The 22,027-nt window shown below is 59.0% G+C and overlaps 1 protein-coding gene across 4 annotated transcripts; it reads right to left on the bottom strand.

Annotated features, from left to right (window-relative positions):
- Positions 1-8,309: 8,309 nt before the first annotated feature.
- TNNT2 (troponin T2, cardiac type) lies at positions 8,310-19,484 on the bottom strand. Of its 4 annotated transcripts, none has more exons than XM_043924295.1 (16): positions 19,246-19,342; positions 16,107-16,156; positions 15,459-15,469; positions 15,344-15,358; positions 14,576-14,641; positions 14,204-14,236; positions 13,161-13,194; positions 12,092-12,152; positions 11,740-11,856; positions 11,270-11,347; positions 10,801-10,911; positions 10,086-10,091; positions 9,730-9,839; positions 9,303-9,393; positions 8,787-8,827; positions 8,310-8,555 (listed from the first exon to the last, which is right to left on the bottom strand). In XM_043924295.1, the coding sequence occupies exons 2-16, from the start codon at positions 16,139-16,141 to the stop codon at positions 8,510-8,512; spliced, it is 855 nt and encodes a 284-aa protein (XP_043780230.1). In that variant the 5' UTR covers positions 16,142-16,156; positions 19,246-19,342; the 3' UTR covers positions 8,310-8,509. The 4 variants fall into 4 exon arrangements, with proteins under 4 accessions (XP_043780230.1, XP_043780229.1, XP_043780227.1 ...); XM_043924294.1 differs by having other exon boundaries at positions 14,204-14,239; positions 19,246-19,340; XM_043924292.1 differs by having other exon boundaries at positions 14,204-14,239; positions 15,344-15,469; positions 19,246-19,484.
- Between the last annotated feature and the right edge of the window lie 2,543 nt (positions 19,485-22,027).

Below are 22,027 nucleotides of genomic sequence, written 5' to 3'. Positions count from 1 at the left end.
ACCCTGAAAGGAAGGCAATTCTGACACAGGCTGCAGCGTTGATGAACCCTGAGTGCATTATGCTCAGGGACATAAGCCAGACACGGAAGAACTGGTGATGTCCGAGTCTGCTCATACAAGGCCTAGAGCAGTCGGCTCCACAGACACAGAAAGCAGGATGGTGGGTGCCAGGGGCTGAGAGAGGGGAATGGGGACTGAGTGTCTCGTGGGGACTGTCTCAGTTTTGCAAGATAGAAGTAGTTCTGGAGATAGCGGTCATGGTTGCACACCAGTGTGATGGACCCTGAAATGCGTAATTCAACAGGGATTAAGATGGCAAATATTACGTGTATGTAACCACAAATTTGTAAAACTTAAAAACAGAAAATAGTCCATGAATGCAATAAGATGTACAACTTTCCTAATAATTGAGGGATTGAAACTATAAGAATAAGCTATGCATACACTTGCCAGACTGGCAGACAGGAAAATCACAGTATCAGATGCCAGACTGGCAGACAGGAAAATCGCAATATCAGACACCAGCAGGACACGGAGCAATGGGAAGCCTGGTGCCTCAGGGGTGTGACCACTTCTGAACCTATCCAGCCTCAGACCACAGGGTCCAAGCACACACGGCCCACAGTGCTCCTCCAACCTGAACACAAACCCACGAGCACCGCGCCAGGACACACAGGCATGGACTCTGCACCCTCAGGAGCCAGACCCGAAACCAACCTAAAGGATGTCATAAGCAATGTAGAGATGAAGCATGCAAGCTCAGATGAGGGAATGCTCCAGAGCTGTCAAGTCAGTATGTGTTTAAAGTTAGAGTTAAAATTATCTTTAAAAAATTTTACCCCCCAGATGAAAGAATCAGGGACACATTGCTGAGCCACCCAGGGGGCCAACCAGCACACACGCACAGAGTGGGCCTGGGTGAGGCCAGGCAGCGTGCCCGGGGGACTATGCAGACAAGACCACCAGCTCAGGGGTGGAGGACAGTGACCTCAGGCTGGGCGAGCAGGCTGTGACCGGAGAGGGCGCTCCTGGGTGTCTGCTTGTCCTGCTCTGTCTTGTGATCTTTATGATTAATTGTATACGTGTATGCAGTGTAATCCTTACTATATAATTAAGGCTAGTCATTTTTCTTTATTAAAAAGTTCAGTTCAGTTCAATTCAGTCCGCTCAGTTGTGTCCAACCCCATGAATCGCAGCACGCCAGGCCTCCCTGTCCATCACAAACTCCCGGAGTCCACCCAAACCCATGTCCATTGAGTCGGTGAAGCCATCCAACCAGCTCATCCTCTGTCATCCCCTTCTCCTCTTGCCCTCAATCTTCCCCAGCATCAGGGTCTTTTCCAATGAGTCACTTCTTTGCATCAGGTGGCCAAAGTATTGGAGTTTCAGCTTCAACATCAGTCCTTCCAATGAATGTTCAGGACTGATCTCCTTTAGGATGGACTGGTTGGATCTCCTTGCAGTCCAAGGGACTCTCAAGAGTCTTCTCCAACACCACAGTTCAAAAGCATCAATTCTTCGGCGCTCAGTTTTCTTTATAGTCCAACTCTCATATCCATACATGACCACTGGAGAAACCATAGCCTTGACTAGACAGACCTTTGTTGGCAAAGTAACATCTCTGCTTTTTAATATGCTGTCTAGGTTGGTCATAACTTTCCTTCCAAGGAGTAAGCATCTTTTAATTTCATGGCTGCAATCACCACTTGCAGTGATTTTGGAGCCCAGAAAAATAAAGTCAGCCACTGTTTCCACTGTTTCCCCATCTATTTGCCATGAAGTGATGGGACCAGATGCCACGATCTTAGTTTTCTGAATGTTGAGCTTTAAGCCAACTTTTTCACTCTCCTCTTTCAATTTCATCAAGAGGCTCTTTAGTTGTTCTTCACTTTCTGCCATAAGGGTGGTGTCATCTGCAAAGGGGGTCTCCCAAACAAAGTAGAAGGGGACCTTCCTCTCACAGGAAAGAAATGAATGGTTTCTACCCGTGAAATCTCGATACCGGGACCGTGTCCACCACCAAGTCTGATGACAACCCGGTGAGCAGGGCGTGGGCACGGCACCCGGAGGAGACCCCGGCCCGTGGCCTCAGTCACGCTTCTCAGGAGCCCCGCGCGCCCCCCGCTTCTCGGCGTCCTGGGAGCACGCTCCCGGCTGGGTTGCTCCGGCACAGCTCAGCGGTCACCGTCGCTGGGAGAGAAAGAGGAAGCGTGCAGAGAGGAAGGCTGGTCTCAAGCTGACCCCCTGCGTCTGTGGAGATGACGCCGCGGGCCCTAAGAGAGGATGGCGAGGCCAGGGACCCAGCCTCACGGGCGCTTCACAGTCACAGGCTGCTGGGCTCTGAATGATACCGGCACTGTAAAAATGTTGGTGCGTAACTAATCGAAAATAATTAAAAACTGGGCAGACTGTGAAGAAGAAAATTTCCACGGTGAGTTCCACACACACTGTTTAAAACAAAAACCGTGAAAACGTGCTGCACATCACGAATTGTTAGAGACGTGCAAATCAAAACTACAACAAGGGATCACTCTGCACCTTTGAAAGGCCATCCTCAGCCTACAAAGAATAAATACAGAGAAGACATAGAGAAAAGGGAGCACTTGGTGGTGCTGATGGGATGTGAATTGTAAGAATCATTATTGAGAGGAGTGTGGAACTGCCTTTTTTTTATTTGGAAGACAAACACTGATTCCAGCGCAGGTCACTGGAGGACTTAAAACTGTTCTGCTCACTGCTTCCTCATCATCAGCAGCAACAAGGCAAGAAGGTGCCTGAGCAGCAGGTCCCCCTGAAGCTGACAGACAGCTGCTGTGAGGGGCCCTAATTCCTGTAAACCTTGTACAAACGCAATACTGGACATCAGCGCTACTTCACTTATAGTAGATCAAAATGAAATTACAGGGGGAAAAAAGAAAGAAACAGAAAAAAGGGACAGGAAGAAATGCTTGTGACTGTTTTCCATAACAACAACATCAAAAGCTGTGTGATGGTCACTTGATCTTCACAAGGTCTGGTGGGTTGTGAGTAAACGACAGCTGTCCTCAAGAAACATTCCAGGAGTGTTCATCGAGAACCAATTCTAAACAAGGCAGATGTTCAAGAAGTCATTGGCAAGAGATAAGTTTCACTCACACCCTTTAAAAAAAAATCACAGGCAATTATGTCAACATTGTCAGTTATTTGAGAAATGCAAATCCAGACTGCAATGAGGTGTCACCTCACACCTGTCAGAATGGCCGCCGTCGAACACTCCACAGAGAGCAGCGCTGGAGATGGCGCTAGGAAGTCAGTCTGTAACCAGAACGGTTAATTTTGAATTAACACTGGGTCTGCTTCCGCGACTTTAACCCGTATCTTGTGGATATTGTGGGTGTATATAATGGCCTGCCTCAGAGAGACAAACCTGGCCCTCCCACCTGCGAAGGACTGTGAGATTCTTGAGCTCTTTGTGTGGCAAACGGCGGCCCTCACCTGCTTACCGCTCGGAAATCCACATTTGGAGAGGACAGAATCACAGATAGCTGTGGCATCTTTGTTTGCTGATGTGACAGAAGATGTTCCGTTTCACACCACCCATGAAATGACTGTAAGGAAATAAAACTAATACATTCCACTGCCTAAGGCTCGCCATTCTAGGAGATACTTGCAAGGACTTAATGGTCTTTTTACTTTGTGTCCTCACCTCCCCCGTCTCTCATTCGGAGAGCTCCTGGCATCTAGGCCCCAATAAGATGGCTGTTAGGAGACACTAGTCTACCATCTTCTCAGTCAGCCAGCTTTCCAAATACAGCCGTGCTCCTTGCCTCAACACCTCATCTCTCACATTTATTGGCCTAGGGTGTGGCGAGCAGAGTGAGCTTGAACTTGGTAACAACTGGGCGTGCCAGTGCGGGAGCTTTGCTGCTCTTGGCTCACCTCATTGAGACGGGATCCTAAGCAGCTCCTGGACCAACTGTTCTGGGAGTCTTTCCCTCTAGATTCCCTGAAAATGGTGCCAGCTGCCCCCAGCACGTCACAGTTGTAACAAGGATCTGACTTAATTTGTAGGGTTAAGTCTACCCAATTCAATAGCCAGCTCATTTGTTTGTGGTTTGTGTGCCCCTCTGTGTTATAAGTTGATGAGCTTGGGTTTTGAAGGGTAGATCACTCTGGTGTGCACACCGGGAACATATTCCTCCCTCGCTTAGGACTTTTCGTTTTTGGGATGAGCCAATTTGGTTGAGGTACCCCGTTTGGGGCAGGGGGAAGGTGTTTTTTGGACTATCCAAGTGGGAACTGATTCATCTGGGAGCTAATTCTTGTGAGGCAGGACTAGTCTAGTTGGAATTGGTTCATTTGTTTTGTAGGGTGAAATTTATTTACTTGATTTGGGAGCCAGATCATCTATGCCATTGGTGCTGGACTTTGTGCTGTTTTTGTTGGAATTTGTCTACGTCCTTGTGTCTTGGTGTTACAAAGCTTATAGAAATGGGGAGTACTCCATCTATCCCAAAGGAAAGCCCTCTGGGGCATATATTAGATAAATGGGCAAAATATAGCCATTAGCCTATGACTAAGAAAGATATAATACTGTAATGAAGTGTGGACACAATATATTTTAGGATCAGAAGAGCGAAGACACCTAAATGACTCCCCCAATTATTATACAATTTCATGGTTAGAAATGTTCTGCAAAATAGCAGGAAAGAAAGATGAAATTCCATAAACAGAAGCATTTATGCTATTACATTATTACATCAGGAGAATAAGAGTCGAGGACTGCTGCCTTGTGGGGCAGTGACCTGAAAGGAAGCCCAAGGGAAAGCCCACTCCACAAGGGGAGAAGGTGGGAGTGGGGAAAGGTTACGCCAGAGCCTGAGCCCCACTGGCTGAGCAGGCTGCGCCAGCCATGTCCTCAGCATATTCACCGCTTTCCTTGCCTCCTGTTTACACTGCCAGTGGGGAACAGACAGACGTTTCATGGTAACCCCCGAGTCACAGGACCTGGTCGGGTGTCACCGTCCCAGACCCGACAGGGCACCCAGTTTGGCCTGGGAGCCACTTCAGCAGCAGGGTGACTCCCCTTGCGCCGAGACCCCAGGGGGCCTTAATGCAAACGGCCAGCCCGCTGGGTTCCTGCTGACTCACACTCCTTTCTCTGCCTTGGATTTTCTTACCTGAGAAACCATATCCCGGCTCACCGAGAGGACCCACTCCGCACAACTGAGCATTTCACCTCCATATCTGCCACTCACCACTCCACTTGGATGGATAGTCACACGCTTATGGATTTGACATTAACTGAAGAGGAAAGAGGAGAAGGCAATGGCACCCCACTCCAGTACTCTTGCCTGGAAAATCCCGTGGACGGAGGAGCCTGGTAGGCTGCAGTCCATGGGGTCGCTAAGAGTCGGACACTACTAAGCAACTTCACTTTCACTTTTCACTTTCACTCATTGGAGAAGGAAATGGCAACCCACTCCAGTGTTCTTGCCTGGAGAATCCCAGGGATGGCGGAGCCTGGTGGGCTGATGTCTATGGGGTCGCACAGAGTCGGACACGACTGAAGTGACTTAGCAGCAGCAGCAGAAAAGAATGGTTATTGACAAAGTTAGGGAGGAAGCGCACCAGCTCCATCTGGTGGATCTGAGTGCAACTCACGAAGCTGATTGCAGTCTCCACTGTGAGCCCAACTGGGACCCTAATAACGGGGGCACCCCACTTCTAGAACATTATGGATGTATTTTAATGAGTCTTCGAAAAGGAGTGCCCAGACAAAAGAGCTTAAACAAAATTCAGGAGCTAAAACAAGAACCAAACGAAGATCCATCAGAGTTTCTAGAAAGGCTTTATCAAGCTTATAGGCGATACACAGGGGCACACTCTGAGGCCCATGAGAGCATGAGAATGGTAAATATAACCTTTGTCAGACAAAGCACCCCAGACACAAGGAGGAAATTACAGAAGCTAGATGGTGCGTTTGGAATGAAATTTTGTCTATTAGCAGAAATTGCTTTTAAGGTATTCAACAATAGGGAACAGTGCAGAAACAAGGTGAAAAACAGAAGGCGGCCCTTCTGGTAGCACCCCTGAAGACAAACAGCCTGAAGGAAGGTCAGCCACCGCTGGGGAAGGAACAATGTACTTAGTAAGGAGAAAGGGCGTTGGAGAAAAGATTGCTCTAAACTGAAAAATAACAAAGGGAAGGTGGGAGCCTCTCTTGGTGAGGAGAGGAACACTCCTGATGATGAATGCAAAGTCTGGGGGCTCCCTTGAACTTAAAACGTCTGATCTTCATTTCCCCCAGGAGGCCCAGGTAACACTGACAGTGGGGAACAAGTTGATTTGACTTTCCAATAGACATGGGTGCCACCTACTCTGTGGTAAACACCGAAGCGGCACAGAAAACATCCCAGTCTATCCGGGTCATGGGGATTTCTGGATAAGTAAAACAACTAAACATTTTTACAACCTCTGGAATGCTAACTAAGGGATCTTACCCTTCCACATAGCTTCTTATATAAGCCAGAGGGTCCAATTCCCCTTGAGGACAAGATCTCCTTTGTAAATTAAATGCTCAAGTAACCATCTCACCAGAAGAGCTTGACATCAGGGTTCTGCTGGAGCATGCCTTGAGCCTCCAAGTGGCACTCATACAAACCCCAGGAAAGGAAACAGAACTCTTTCCGCCTGAAGTCTGCCACAAGGTAAAGTCAGAAGTGTGGGCTGCTGGCACGCTGGGGAAGGCCATAAATGCAAGACCAGTATAAATCCCACTAAAAATGATGCTGGAACACCTAATTTAAAACAATATCCCCTGAGGCAAGATGCCCAAGAGAATCCAGTCAATTCTGGAGAAGTTTTTAAAAACAGGACTGATCAGACCTTGCAGGTCTCCATGTAACACCCCTATCCTCCCAGTAAAAAACCAAACTCAGGAGAGTATTGCCTCGTTCAGGACTTGAGGGCTATTAATGAAGTAGTTCACGGCTTACACCCTGTGGGGCCTAATCCACACACTCTGCTCACAGCTGTTCCTGGAGAACACAGTTGGTTCTCAGTCCTGGACTTGAAGGATGCTTTCTTCTGCACTCCTGTTGCAGAAGAATTGCAGCTGCTATTTGCCTTGGAATGGCAGGACCTGGAAACACAGCCAGTCCAACACTACTATTGGATAATCCTGCCTCAAGTGTTCAAAAATTCCCCTACCTTGTTTGGGGAAACGCTGGCTAGAGACCTTAGAGACTTAATGTTGGATGAAGGACTTTTGCTCTAATACGTGGATGACATGCTCATGGCAAGCCCTACATATGACTAGTATCTAAAGAATACTGTCAGGACCCTGAACTATTTGGCCAAATGCGGATATAAGGTCTCCCAGGAAAAAGCCCAGATATGCAAACATGCCACATATCTGGGCTTTGTCCTCTCCCAAGGACAACTGGGCCTCTTGCCTGACAGAAAGCAAACAACTACAGGTTTGGGAGCACCAAAGATCTGCAGACAACTGAAAGGTTTTCTGGGAATGGTAGGGTTTTGTCCGATTTGGATCCCAAATTATGGGCTCACAGGGAAGCCCCTGAGACACTGAAGGGACATGACCTTGAGCCTCTTACTTGGAGTAAAGAGGGCCAAACAGCCTTTGAGACAATAAAAAGGAACTTAGGCTCAGATCCAGATTTGGACTACCAGGCCTAAAGAAACCTTTCAAACTGTATGTCCATGACACATTAGATAAGCCTTGGGGTGCTAATCCAAACCCTGGGAAATGTCCCCCAACCTGCTGCCTACTTCTCAGAACAACTAGAACAGCCTGCCAAGGGCTGGTCTCCTTGTCTGTGAGCTGCGGCAGCTACTTGTGACACGCTTCAGGACTCTGAGAGGCGCGCCCTGGGGCAATCCACGCTGTGTGCGCCTCATCATGTCCTCCATTTGCTGGAACAAAAAGGGGGCTATGGGCTGCCTTCAGGACAGTACTAAGCCATTCTCCCTGACAACCCCCGTGTGAGACTCCAGCCCTGAATCCAGCACAACACTCCTGTTTAATGCTGCGCCCACAGGTCATAGAGCTGTGAACTCCAGCGGACCAGACCTAACAGACAAGCCCCTGGCTGAGCCGAAAACAGAACTGGTCACCGACAGACCCGGCTCTGTGGACCAGTGTCAGTGTGCCAAGGTGTGCAGTGGTGACCCTGACATAGAGGTGGAGGCAGAAGCCCCGCCCCGGGAGCTCAGCTCAGAAACCACTGCCTCGACAGGAGCTCTGCGCAGCCCCTGGGGGCCTGGTGCCCCTTGGGCCGCCTCCCCCTGAAGAGAACAGACAGGAGTACGGGGGGTGCAGTGCTTTTATTATGACTGGGGGTGGGGAGCGGGCACAAGCGCAGCTTCCAGCCAGGCCGGCGGCTCCAGGTCTGCGGCGGGGGACAGCGGTGGAGGGGGGTGGCTGTGCAGGGTGCGGACAGTGCAGAGCAGAAGGTGGGTCAGGAGCGGCCGGTGAGGAGCAGGTCCTGGAGAAGGAGGCGCCATTCTACTTCCAGCGCCCGGTGACCTTGGCCTTCCCTCGGGTCTTGGAGCTGCAGGAAGCAGGGCCCAGTCAGGGGGGACGGGTGGGGGGGAGCCTCTGGGGGGTTTGGGGGTGCTGAGGGCCGACAGGGGCAGGGGCACGCTGAGTTGCCTGTAGAGGCTCAGCCCAAAGCAGCCTCGTTGGGGGCAGGGGCCTGACCACAAGAGTGGGGAGGGGCCGGGAGACCTCGGGGGCTAGGGGTTGGGGGGGAGGCGGGGAAGGGCTGGAGTCAGACACTCACACTTTCTGGTTGTCGTTGATCCTGTTTCGGAGAACATTGATCTGAAAGAAACAGCAGGAAGAGTAGCCCAGGCACGCCCTGCGCTCGGGCCCAGGTGGCCTGGGGAGGTGGGGGTCCCAGAGGCCCCGGGGACTGGGCGGGGCCAAGGGGGTAAGCGGTCCTCCTGCCTGCCATCTGTGAGGCAGGGACCCTACTGCCTCTCCCAGGACCCACACTGGGGCCCCAAGTGAGCAGTGGGGGGAGTGAAGGGGCCAGATTGCTGGTGAGCCCCTGACTCCACAGGAGGCCTGGCCTGTGTGATTGGTCCTCCCGTTGGACTCAGGGCACTGAGCTGCTGCCACAGGCCAGAAGTGGGGGCCCTCAGGGCCAGATCCCCAGGAAGTGTCTGCTCAGCCCCAGTGACCCTCAGGCTCCAGGAGCACCAGCCCCGGCAAGGGCAGGGAACACCACCAGACAGACCTCAGTGGGTGTGGGGGGACAGAGGCTGCGGTGGGGGCGCGGGCAGCAGCCGCTCACCTCATATTTCTGCTGCTTGAACTTCTCCTGCAGGTCAAACTTCTCCGCCTCCAGGTCATAGATGCTCTGCCACAGCTCCTTGGCCTTTTCCCTGCACAGGCCGGCGGGAAGGGTGGGAGGTAAGAAGGTCCCCGCCTGCCTGCATCTGGATCCTGACCCTCCAGCCCTGCCCTCCTTCACCCACAGGCCCCACACCCTGGCTCGGCCTGGGCAGTGCCCAGCACTGCAGGTGGACGCCAGCGCTGCCAGGACAAAGCCTCGGGACGTGGAGCTGGGGAGCCCTGGCGGTAAGGAGAGGGAGCCGGGTGCCCCCTGCCAAGAAGCCCCAGGCCAGCCTCCCGAAGCCTCCTCGGGGAAAGTGAGGCAGCAGCCCCCGGTGACACGAGGCAGGACGCCCCCTGGAGGTGCAGCCCCGCAGGTGGCCCACCTCAGCTGGTCTTCGTTCAGGTGGTCGATGGCCAGCACCTTCCTCCGCTCAGCCAAAATCTTCTTCTTCTTCTCCCGCTCTGTCTGTCTCTTCCCACTTTTACGCTCCGTCTGGAGAGAGTAAGAAGCAGGGGAGGGGCTAGAGAAGCCCTGCCTTCCCTGCATCCCCAGGCCTGGCAGAGAGACAGGCCTGCCTGCAGCAGGGCCCATGCTCATCTCCCTGCTGCACACCCAGGCCAGCAACGCCCGGCCTCCCCAGAGACACTGCACCGCCCCCCCCCCCCACTTCCAGCCCAGCACGTTGCCCTCCCCAGGCTCCCCAAAGGAGAGGAGAAGGACCTGAGGACCGGAACCTACCTCGGCCTGCACAACGGGACAGCGGGAGAAGAGCCCCAGAGAAAGACAGAAGAGGCGACAGACAGAGGGAGGGACAGGGACGGAGTGGAGACATGGAGGACAGGCGTCAGCCGCCGCAGGCGAGCCTGCTGCTGGACCCGCAGGTGGGCGGGGCCAGGGCCGACTGCCAGCAGGGCCCTGCTTGAGGGTCACCAGCAGGCAGGGCCCCAGGGGCTAGCCGGGTCCACGGCACAGAGAGTTCAGCTCCCCCTTCCCCTCCCTCCAGGAATGGGGGCGGGGGGGGGGGGGGGAGGGCAACCACACTAGGCCCTGGGATGGGCCCTAGGAGGAAACCAGCCCACATCCAGGCAGCACTCAGCTGCTGCTTTCCAAGGTAGTCTGACCATCTCAGAGCAGGCAGACGGCACCAATAATGCCATCCTACAAATGGAGAGAAAGCCTCCAGGCTGCGGGAGGCCACACCAGGCAGACCTGAGATGGGGCTCCGAGCCTGCGGGCTGCACCAGCCGCTGGGGGCCAGGGCTGGGAAGAGCGCTGGTGCTCTGGACTCGTGGGAGCCCCCAGACTGGCAGCTCCTCCCAGGGAAAGCCAGCCGGGCAGAGCCAGCTCAGGGTCTGGGTGTGAGGACGCGGTCTTCCAGCGGTGGCTGGGTCTTTCTCTCCCGAACCCCCGCAACAGCACGTGTGCCGCAGCAGGAGGAGCCGGAGGCCCCCACCTTCTGGATGTAGCCTCCGAAGTGCATCAAGTTGGACAGAGCCTTCTTCTTGCGCGCCTCGTCCTCCGCCTTCCTGCGGCTCTCCTCCTCCTCTCGGCGGGCGCGCTCCTCCTGGTTCCCGCGGGGAGAGAGTGGGTTACGCTGGGGACCAGACGCCCTGGTCCTGAGTCTGGGCCAGCACTGAGTGCGCGCCCGGCACAGACCTGGCGCTGGAGGTGCCCGGCGGGAGAAGAGGGTTGAACAGATGGGCTCCGATTCCCGAGGGTCTGCTCCCCTCCAGGCCAGGAGGCCCTGCGGTGGGGGCCCACCTGCAGCAGCGCCAGAGGGGGCTGAGGGGCTCAGCTCCCGGGGGCGCGCTGCGGAGGGATGGGGCGTCTCCTTAGACACTCTGGGCATCTCTGTCTCCTCCACTGTCAGAGCCGGGACAGCGACCCTGGGCCCCCGCGGACGGAGACCGGCAACCACTCACCGCCAGGCGCGTCTGCCGCTCTTTCTCGCGCTCCGTCCGGATGCGCTGCTGCTCCGCGCGCTCGGCCCGCCGCTTCTCCTGTGGGGGGTACCGAAAGAGTGCGGTCACTCGGGACGGACCTCAGCCCCCGGAGAGGGCCCCGGCGGCCTTCGCCGCGACCCCTGAGTGCCCACTGCCCCCGCCCCCGCCTGTATGGACGCCACCCTGTGCTGGGAGGTGGAGGCCAAGCTCTGTGGAGCAGGAACGGGCGGGGCGGAGGGGCTGGGGGGTGGAGGAGAGAGAATCCAGGCTCAGGGGAACCGCGTGCCCTCCATCACTGAGACGGGGTTGTGCCCAGGGGACGGGAGGTGGGGGCGGAGATGCCGACTCCCCTCTGCCCTGGGGGATGGGGGAAGGAAGAGAGCGCGGGGCGGGGCCCTGAGGGCTCCTACTGGACCTCCTCCCAGCCGCCCAGAGGGCGCAACACCCACGATCCTGTCTTTGAGGGAGACCAGCTCCTCCTCCTCCTTCTTGCGGTTCTCGAAATGCGCCTCAATCAGCGTCTGCAGCTCGTTGAGGTCCTTCTCCATGCGCTTCCGGTGGATGTCCTGGGGGTGGGGGGGGGGGCGGCACTCAGAGACGACCCCGCCCGCAGGGCAGGAGCGAGGCCTTGAGGTCGTGGGAGCAACTGGGGTCGAGCCCAGGGTGCTGTAGGACATGGTGCCCCTCCCCCTGTGTCCTCCCCCAAGCGTGAAGGCGGGCGTGGGGCGGGGGGGGGGGGGGGGGGGGCGGTGCTGAGGTCTTTAATGGGGCGGGGGCTGCCCTCCTTGAGTCCGCACTCACATCAAAGTCCACCCTCTCTCCATCAGGGATCTTGGGTGGCACCAAGTTGGGCATGAAGGGCCTGGTGGGCAGAAGGAGGGGTGAGCACCAAGCCCTCCCTGCACAGAGGGGGTGTGATACCGGGGTGGGCAGGTCCCTCTCCTCCCTGCAGAAAGGCCAAGACCCAGCCACCCACACGATGACACCAGCATGGTGCCCACCCGGGGTCCCCATGCCCGCTCAGGACTGGGGTGCCTACAGTGTCCTCGTGTATCCTCACGGTTACCTGGAGTGGAAACCACTCATCTCATTCAGGAAGACAGAGGCTCAGAGACATAAGGCTTTGCTCAAAACCATGCAGCCAGGAAGCAGAGAGGCTTGGCTCTGCACCCTGGCTGACCCACACTCCTGGCTGACTCCAGGAGCCCGGGAAGCAGTGGTTGGCCTCACAGGCCTCACCCACGCACTGTGGGACTCCAGGATGGGACACTGAGCCCTGCTTTCCTGTCTGCCCTTGGGTGTGGGGGTCTGAACCAAGACACCACAGTGTTTGCTCCAATGAGGGGATGGGAAGGGGTTTGGATTGCCAGGCTGGGCTGCTTTTGGAGCGTCTCCTGGACTGTGTGCTGAGGCACCATCAGATCGCAGGGCTGGCATTTCCGAAACCCCGCCCCTCTGCACCCAGAGCTCCCACGTCTGTCTTGTCCCTTCGTGACCCTCTGAAGCCACATGCCTAGACTGACACACTTTCACTGCTTGGTTTCTCCAAATTTTCTTCCCCCAGGTCCTCCTCCAGCCACCGAGGACAGTGTCCCAGCTCTCCTGAGGGGTCCATGGCTAGTCTATCCGTTCCCTCTAGATGGACATAGTGCTGACTGTAGGAGGGCAAGGCATTGGTGATGCAGTGTGGGTGGTTTTCAGTCTTCCCATCCCCCTACCCCACACACCCAGCAGAGACTCTTATGCAGTGCACAGCCTGTACAGCTGTACATGGTGGTCCGTGCCTGTGCCCACTGTGCCACGTGCACTTCAGTCCTGCCCCGAGGGTTCTCTCTCATGGGCCTTCTGCTCCCAGGGCTTCACCACTCACCTGGGCCTGGGCTTGGACTCCTCCACCGGGCCATCTGGAGAGGAGGAAAGCACGTGAACTTGGGGTTGGGAGGCTTGGATCTCGCCCCACTGTGCCCCTGATAAGCTGGCACCCATGAGCCTCCGTTTGCCCATCACTAGTGATTCCCTCCCATCCCGGGATTGCAGGAGCACCCAGAGAACTAAGCTGCAGAGCTGCAAACCCCAGGCTCCACTCAGGGCTGATGCTCAGGAGGTCTCAGGGACGCAAGTGCACACAGGGCTCTCACTCAGCAGTGCCTGGCACACAGGGAGAAGGGGTCGGGGACATGGTCCTGTGGTCCTGGCCCCAGAGTCCACGCCTAAGTCTTTGCCTCCGCAGTCACCCCCCGGACCTGAGGCAGCTCAGGACCAGGAAGCTGATGGGTGTGACTCCAAGCCCCACCGGCTGTCCCCCTCCAGAGGTGTGACTCGGGCCACCTGGGCCCCTGTGAAGGTCAACAGTGCCCACAGCAGTGACCCACCCCATGGACCATCCACACCTGGGATCTCAGCCCCAGACACCCCACCCTCCTGTGGTTCACCCATGCTGCAGAAACCTCATGGACAGACATGATGTGACCACTGCCCTGACCCAACCTGGCCCTCTCCAACTGGGCACCCCCAAGGCACTTTCTCTGGAAGGAGGAGCCCAACCTGCAGACACACACGGTTCTGTGCCTGCCCCCCCAGGGTCTCCCTCTCCTCCCCAGGGTGTCTCCCCCTCCCCCCCCAGGGTCTCCCCCACCCCCCAGGGTCTCCCTCTCCTCCCCAGAGTCTCCCCCTCGTCCCCCCAGGGTATCTCCCCCTCCTCCCCAGGGTCTCCCCCTCCTCCACACAGTGTCTCCCCCTCCTCCCCAGGGTCTCCCCCTCCCCCCAGGGTCTCCCCCTCCTCCCCTCAGGGTATCTCCCCCTCCTCCCCAGGGTATCTCTCCCTCACCCCAGGGTCTCCCCCACCCCCCAGGGTCTCCCCCACAGCTGCAGGAGGGGCTTCCCTGCCGTGTCCCAATGGCCAGCAGGCCTCACCTTCAGCCTCTCTACCTTCCTCTTCTTCTCCATCTTCTGAACAGAACATGAGAAAGGAGTCACGGTCCCGGTTCTGAGCTCAAGGCCCTGCCAGTAGCCCCCTGTTCCCCCCACACGTCCTCAGCCAAGGGGGCCCTGCAGGGCTCCAGGTCCAGGATCCGCCTGTGCACACCTGCCGGGGCCAGGCCCGCCTGGCCGAAGGAAGCAGGTATAGCGTGTACTGACGAGGCAGAGCCCAGCCTGGACAGGGGGCTGCCCAGGTTGCAGAGCATGGTCCAGGGTCCTTCCCACTGACACAGGGGTGGCGCTGTGGCCCTTGCCACCCCAAGCTCAGGCGGCCCCTTCCCCACCTCGCTCCAGGAGGGGCCTCACCTGCGGTGCTGGGCTCCCCAGCCTCAGCCTCGCCTCCAGCCTCCTCTTCCACCACCTCCTCGTGCTCTGGAGAGGTGAACCAGACAGTGAGCAGGCCTGGCACAGGGAGATGTGGGGCCCAGTGACATCCGAGGTCCCCGTGAATCTGGGGGGACCTGTGTGGCTGACAGAGGCCGTCTGTTCTTGGTTTAAACCAGAAGCCACAAACTGGGGCCCAATGGCCCACAGACCATTTCTAAAGAGAGTGTTCCTGGAGCGGCGGCTTCAGCAGGACTGGGGATCACAAAGCCTGGAACGTTCCATGTCTGCTCCTTCAGGGGAAGTCTGCGCAGGGTCCTCCTGTTTGAAACTTGCCTCTCTGGGGCTAGAGCCCCCTCTGCACCTGGAGGCGCCACTGAGGTGGGGCCGCCTCTAGGCCCTGTGTCTGACTCAGCCTGCCTCCCTAGCTCGTTCTCTGACGTCACGGCACAGGGTCAGGTAGACTCAGGCCCTGGAGCCCCTTCCTCAGTGTCTGGGACCAGAAAGGACCCATGTGGGTGAGGGGCCGCCCAGCACGCAAGAGGGCCGGGGGTGGGGGGTTTCTATTTTCATCACGTGCTGGCAGGGTGTGGCCCCCAGCCCGGTCAGGTGGTGGAGCAGACAGGCGGCGTGGCCCCAGCACAGGACTCTGCCCGCAGAAAGCCAGGTCTTCTGCGGGGGCTTTGATCAGCTGGGAGCAGGGGGTGGGGACAGGCAAGATGCTTCCTGGGCGACCCCTGACCCCCGTACCTTCCGCGGCTGCTTCTGCTCCAGGGAGGAGGTGTGAGCGCAAGAGAGGAGAGAAGAAACAGTCAGTTTCCATCCAGGCCGTCCTTCCACCCAGTGAGAGTCGGGGTGTGCTTACCTTCCTGCTCCCTGCAGCGTGAGGGGAGACACTGTCAGGAACACAGCACACACATGTACACACGCGCGCACACACCCCACGGCCTTTTCCCAGAGACGTTTACCCCCGTGCTGGGTCCTGGAGTCCGCCCACCCCCCACCCACAGCCCAGCCCGGCCCAGCTCCGTTCAGCTGCCTCCCCCCCAGGAAACCTGGAGAGTGCTGGTCCCTGGGCTCTGCACGACCCCTTCCCCATCCACCCGGCCCAAGTCCACAGGCACAAGTCCTCCACCCATCCCCAAGTTCTGCACCCTCAGTGCCCAGGAAGGGGTCTTCGGGGTCCAAGCTACGCCTGCGGTACTGTCTGCCCCGGGCACTGCCTCCCCCAGGGACGACTGACTGATGGGGTGCAGCGTGCCCCCCTCCCTGGCCCCCAGGACAGGGCAGAGGGCAGGGCCGGCAGCCCCCAGGGCCATGATGCCAGGTCTGGGGAGGGTTTCTGGGCACAGTGGCTCTGTGGCCTCTGGGTCCTCACGGAAACTCTCTGGTCTTTTCTCAGGAGGCCCAGCCCCCAGCCCCCAGCCCAGCCCATCCCCTAGCTGGAAGCAAAGGTGCAGCTCTCCCCACATCCCTGACAGGTGCAGCCCATGCCCAGCACCCCAGGACTCACTCATACTCATCCACCGTCTCTTCCACGTCCGACATGGCCTCCTCTTCCCTCTGCAGAGAGAGAGACAGTCCGGGTGGGCAGAAGGCCAGCCACCCCCGGCTCTGCGGGAAGCGCCGGGCTGGCCATCCCCCAGCCCTGGACCAGCTGCCCCGGGCCCACGGCCCTGTCAGGCAGAGACGCCATCCCAGCAGGGCCAGGCTACAGGCTCCACGCCCCTCGGCCGACTGCTGGACAGCAGCTCCGAGTCTCCGGCCCGCCCAGGCCTCTCCCCCAGGAGCGGCTCGGTGACAGGGAGGAACCCGCAGGGTCAGCCGACACCCAGGGCCAAACTCAGGGCCCACGGTCACAGGGAGGGGCCGCTGCGTGCAGTTCCGTCTATAAAGCTCTCAGCGCCACCACAGGGCAGACACGGAGGACGGAGCGGGGCCGTGGGGCCTGTGGAGGCCGGAGGGACACGCAGGGGACACACAGGGGACACGCGGGGGACATGCTGTTGTGCTGGTGGCTCCACAGACACACAGGTAAACGGACGGGGGCTCACCCTCACACACAGTCACACACACACAGCACACCCCAGACACATACCAGACCCCAGACACACACCAGACCCCAGACACACACCACACATGGGGAGTGCGAGCTGAGCAGGGAATCCAAGGAGGATCACAGATGAGGGAATGCCCATGTCCCAGCCTGTGTGGTGGTTCCCTGGGGACCCTGGGCAGGTGTGGGGTCTGTTCATCTCTCACAGCTGCCGTCTCTACGAAAAGCCCAGCTCTGTGGAGCTTCTCCAGGGTGTCCCCCATGCTGCACTGGGAACAGAAGCCAGGACCCAAGCTCCCCTCTCAAGGCCTGTGGGGAGGCAGCCCAGGGTCCCACACGGGGAAGCATCTTGCTGTCCTGTCGCTGTAAGCACAGGGAGAGGCCAGAGGGGTGGCTGGGAGGCGGGCCTGGCTCGGAACGCGAACTCCACGCCCAGTGTGTGTGACCGTGGGAAGGCCGTTGGCCCCCTGTGCCTCAGTTTCCTCTTCTCCAAGGGGAGGAAGGCTGGGGTGAAGGGAGGCTGCACCCAGCACTGCGGCCACCAACCTGTGACTCAGGCCACAGTGACGATGCCCTGGACGGGGTGCTGATGCCCCCTCACCTGTCCCCCACACCCCGCCCTCACAGCTGAGACCCAGCCAGGCAGCCGTCTGCAGACGTGCCGCGAGCCCCAGCTCTGGCAGGTGGCATGGTGTCCACCACAAGGCAGCCTCTTTGAGGCTAAGAGGTGCTGAAGGAGCCCCGCTAGCAGCCCCCGAGGGGGACACCACCTCGGGCGGCAGCCTCAGGCTGGCAGCTCTTCTGAGCCTGCTCCCAGTCATCCAGCCCTGCTGGGTCAGGGCAAGCAGACCTACAGCAGGGCAGGCAGGGTGGGGCTAGCAACGGGGCGCTTTGGACTGAAGCTGGCTCCCCTGGGTGGGGGTACTCATCCCAGAAAGTCTCCAAATGGGGCCTGGGGGAAGAGCGGCAGAGGGACAGCCCCCAGCCCAGGGTGGGTAAGGACTGGCAGGTCAGCACTGCTCGGAGCCCCAGGGGAGCAGTCAGGCCAGGGGCCTGAGCCCCGGGAGGAGTCTGTCACCCTGGGGTGCAGAGAGGCCTCCTGGGAGGGGATTGGCCAGCCTGGGATGCGGCTCTCACACTATCTCCTCTGCGGCCCACCCCCCTGCTGGCTCTGAGCCCCCACACGGCCCTGCGAGCCCCCCTGCTCCTGCAAGCACAGCTCCTAAAAATAGAGCCGCTCAAGAGGCAGGTTGGGGTGGGAGAGGGCTTCCAGGCCAGAGGAGGCGTCTGAGATTGTGTCCAGGCGCTGGTGGCAGGCAGGCGGGGGGGCTGGGGGGGCCAGGGGGGCCTTCAGTTGGGAGAAGGGCTGGAAGGCCCACACCAAGCCCCCACCCGCCCTTTCTAGCAGGTCGCCATTACAGCCAAAAGGCCAGGGTCACCTTTCTTGGGGAATAAAGCAGAAACCTTAGAAGGCAGAAAGAACACTGGCCGTGCTGTCAAAGACCCAGGTTTAACACCCAGCTTTGCTGTGTGACCTTAGCTGAGTCACTTAACCTCTCTGGGCCTCCGTTAACCTATCCATGAAACAGAAGAGCGGAGGCCCCACCCTCAGCCCTGTGCCCGGCAGGCAGCTGGACTCGCCCTGACCGCAGCTGTTGGCCCACCCGCAGAGCTGGACCAGGGCAATGTGATCCTCCCAGATTCCTCTCCTGCACAAAGACCCAGGTCAGAGGAGGAATTCGGGAGGTCAGGCCTCCCAGCTGCACCCTGACAAAAATGAGCCTCAAATGCCCATCTCCAGGAGCCAGCCCCCCGTGTCCCTTCAGGAGGGAGCAGTTCTCCCCCCAGAGCTCCAGCAGGCACTCTCCCCAGGGGCGTGGGGGGTGCGAGGGGCCTTGGGCTAGGGGCACTGGACTTAGGATTAACACCCTGACCCAGGGAGCCAGGCCCCCCCGCCAGGAAGCAGGTCTCTCCATGCCACTCAGCCCACGCACTGTCCGGGATGGGGCCCAGCCCTGCGTCTGCCTGGAAGGGCCTCCGGGGTCCCTGGTCCCCTGGTCCTCTGGTGGGCAGCCTTTCTCAGCAGTTCTGACAGCTTCTGAACCCCAGGGAGGAGAATGTGGCCGCCAGGACTGTTCTGACTGGTGTGGGCACACACGGCCCGGCTCTGCTCCCCAGGGAGAGGGGAGGCCCTGCCCAGGATGGGGCAGGGGTTTCCCGCCTGGAGGGAGGAGGCGCCCGGAGGGGGGTCCCCGAGGGTGAGAGCATCATTTCATTTAGAGGCCTGGCAATTATCTCTCCATCCCACAAATGAAGCAAGAGACCCAGGGAAGGACAGCTATTCACCCAAGATCTTCCACCCACCCCAGGCCATCAGTGGGAGGTCTGTGACTCAAACCGGAGTCTCCAGCGTCCGGCTAAAGGGTTGGTTAAACTAGGCTCAGGGATTCATCTCTGAGGCCCCGCCCTTTAAAGCCCCCCAGGGAAGGGGGCCTCTCCCAGCTCCAACACCCAGTCAGAGTGGACACTGCCACTTGGAACAGAGGACCCAGACGACAGGACACCCCTCTGCTCTTAGAGTCTGCCCCAGTCTTACCCAGAACAGGAGCTGCCAACGGGTGTTGTGGTGTCTGCTCCGCCTTGCGGGGTCTGGGCGAGGGCAGGGGCTGGACAGGCTTTAAGCAGGCCCGCAGCCCGGCGGTGAGAGGAATGTGCGCAGGAGTCACGCCGGGGGTGGTGGGGGCAAGGGGAGAGGGGGTGTTGGCTGCTATTTTGGCAGGTGCCGGGGACAGGGCTAAGGGAACGTGTACCCCAGGCCATATAAGCCCATGCGGCTGTCCAGCTGCTCAGATAAGCTATTTAAAGCCAGAACAGACAGGGAGGGGACAGGAGGGAGCAGGCACATAACACAGGCCAGCTGTCTGTCCCGAGAACCCCGATAAAGTGGATGCCAGCAGTCGGGAAGGCAGGCTGGGGGCAGGGCGGCGTCAGAAGCTCAGCTGTGGTGATGAGTGGACAAGGATGCTTCCAGGCTACTGGCTCCTCTAGCGGGTGAACACCCTTTGTGGGGGAGGCAGGCTCTGGTGGCCTCAGTGAGCACACCTACAGAGCAGTCTGCTTGCCCCCCAAGCCACGTGGCAAGCCCTCCCCACTGGGCAGGGAGTAGACCCACTGCAGGGGATCAGATTCAAGGTCGAACTTCCAGCCAAGAGTGAGGGTTCTCTTTAAAGAGGCAGCTGGTTGAGTGAAGGGGCAGGGAAGATGGTTGAAGTTCACGCCATGATGGCTTTAAAATTACGATCTGCTAAACCCACTAGATTACAAGGTCCACGCGGCCAGCACCCAGGGGCCTTGCATTTGCTTGCACGCCTGTGTCTGCAGCCTCCAGCACAGCACCTGGGTCATGGAAGGGCTCATGACAAGACAAAAGAAGAGGAAGCAAACCTGGGGGAGGCCTGCTTTCTGAATTCTCAGGGCCACCGTCCTGCCTGACTCCCCCTGGGCCCTGAGCCCCGGCCCTGCCAAGGGCCACCTGTGGGTGATGCACACTCCTCTCCATGGGCAAGGACAGCCTCTCCCCACTTCCCCCCTCACCTGACCCACATCCCGCCCCCCCCTCAACTTCGCTGCCTGGGAAGCCCCAGGCCCCATCCGTCACGCGCTCCTCACCCACTCTGCTATCGACCTGGCCCCGTCTCAGCTGAGGCTGTCCTTCCATGATCCCTGGGGGCCTCTGAGCCCAGTGGCCTGAGTCGCCTCCTCCAGGCTCAGTGGCCCTTCCCACGCCAGCAGATCCAGGGCGGGACCGGCTGAAGCCACACACCAGCAGCCGGCACCGGGGGACAGTGAGCGGCCAGGCCACCATCTGCTCTCCTGGTCTGGCCCCTGAGGGCACAGCCAGGCTTTGTGTCCTGGCCCGAAATCTCCTGCAATTTAGGAACTGCTTTTCCTACGGCTTCCCTTAACTCGAATCCTTCAGTGGGCAACTTGTAAGCTCAAAAGTCCTTCAAACAGGACAGAATTTGCTTGCGTGGATGCCTGGGAGAGGGCTCTGGCACCCGAGGCCCCACAGGAAAAGCCTGGCAGGTTCCTGGCACCCATGGCCTGCCTGTGTGCAGCCTCCAGGGACCGTGCTAAGGCAGGATGGACTCAGAGCGCAGGCGGCCGTCACTGAAGCTGCCACAGCTGGCCTGCCTCGGACGCTCTGCCCTTGCAGACGAGGTGAAGCCACCTCCCCGAGCTTACAGCAGAGGAGGGACAAGAATGCAGAGACGGTGTCCTCAGCCCTGAGGGCCTGTGCTGCTCCCGCAGGGAGCGGGGCAGCCTCTCCACGGCCCCTGTCAGGCAGGTGCCCCTCACACGTCACCCTGAGGTCGCCCTGGGCGTGCATCCCCCCCAGAAGGGTGAGTGCAGGGCCTTCGTGTGTGTGATGAGTGAGTGCAAAGGGGTGGGCGGCGTGGTGCTGCCTTCCGCACCCTGCCCAGGCAGCCCCGATGGGCACCAAGGGCTCCCCCTGAGGACAGCAGCACCAGATGCCCAGACCCCAGGGCCAGGTAGGCCAAGACCCCTCGGGTCCCTCTCAGACCCCATGGCATGCTGGAGGGAGGGCTCTGCTGTGCTGGGCAAACCCCCCTGCCACAACCTTCCCTAGTGGAGCAGGCAGGCGCTCAGCACCTCTCCGTCGCTTGCTGACCGAGCTCCTGGTGGGGCAGCCCAGAGTGGGGCCTGCCTCTCTGGGGGCGCCCAGCCCAGCCCAGCCCAGCCCTCCTGGCTCCATCCAGCAGCTCCGGGGTTGCACGTGTGGTGGTGGGTGGGGGTGGTCGGCCAGGGCCTCCAGGTCCCGCTGCCCCCAGCTCCAGGCGGGCATGGGGCCAGCCATGTGAGACCCCCTGCTGGAGGCGGGCCAGTCTGGGCTCACAGGCAGGGCCCCAAGGCCCTTCTGTCCCTGGCCCCAGGACACGGGACGGGAGCCTCCCTCAGGACCAGGCCCACAGGGGGGCTGGGGTAAAGCGGGTGTGGGGTGTCGCTGACTCCAGAGAAACCCAAGCAGGCACCTGAGAGCAGGGTTCTAACGTAAGTCTAGTGATGGGAAAACGTGTGGACCACACACACACTTACGCACACACACACGTACACCCCACACATACACACACCCTCAGCCACACACAGCATGCAGGCTGGCTCCGGCTGCTTTGGTCTAGACTCAGCTCAGCATCCCCCCGGCCCACTGAGGGCAGGGGAGCGGAGAACCGGGTTTGGGGGCAGGTGTGCAGGGCTGTGGCCACAGAGGCTGCTGGCAGACCAATGCCTGCCCTCCTTGGGCCCCTGCAGCCAAAACATTCTCCTCAAGCCATTCAGTCTCCACTGAAAAGCAAAGC

This window comes from Cervus elaphus, chromosome 14 (assembly GCF_910594005.1).
Source record: "Cervus elaphus chromosome 14, mCerEla1.1, whole genome shotgun sequence".
In the NCBI taxonomy this organism is placed as follows: Eukaryota; Metazoa; Chordata; class Mammalia; order Artiodactyla; family Cervidae; genus Cervus; species Cervus elaphus.
This window is presented reverse-complemented; position numbering and strand designations above follow the sequence as displayed.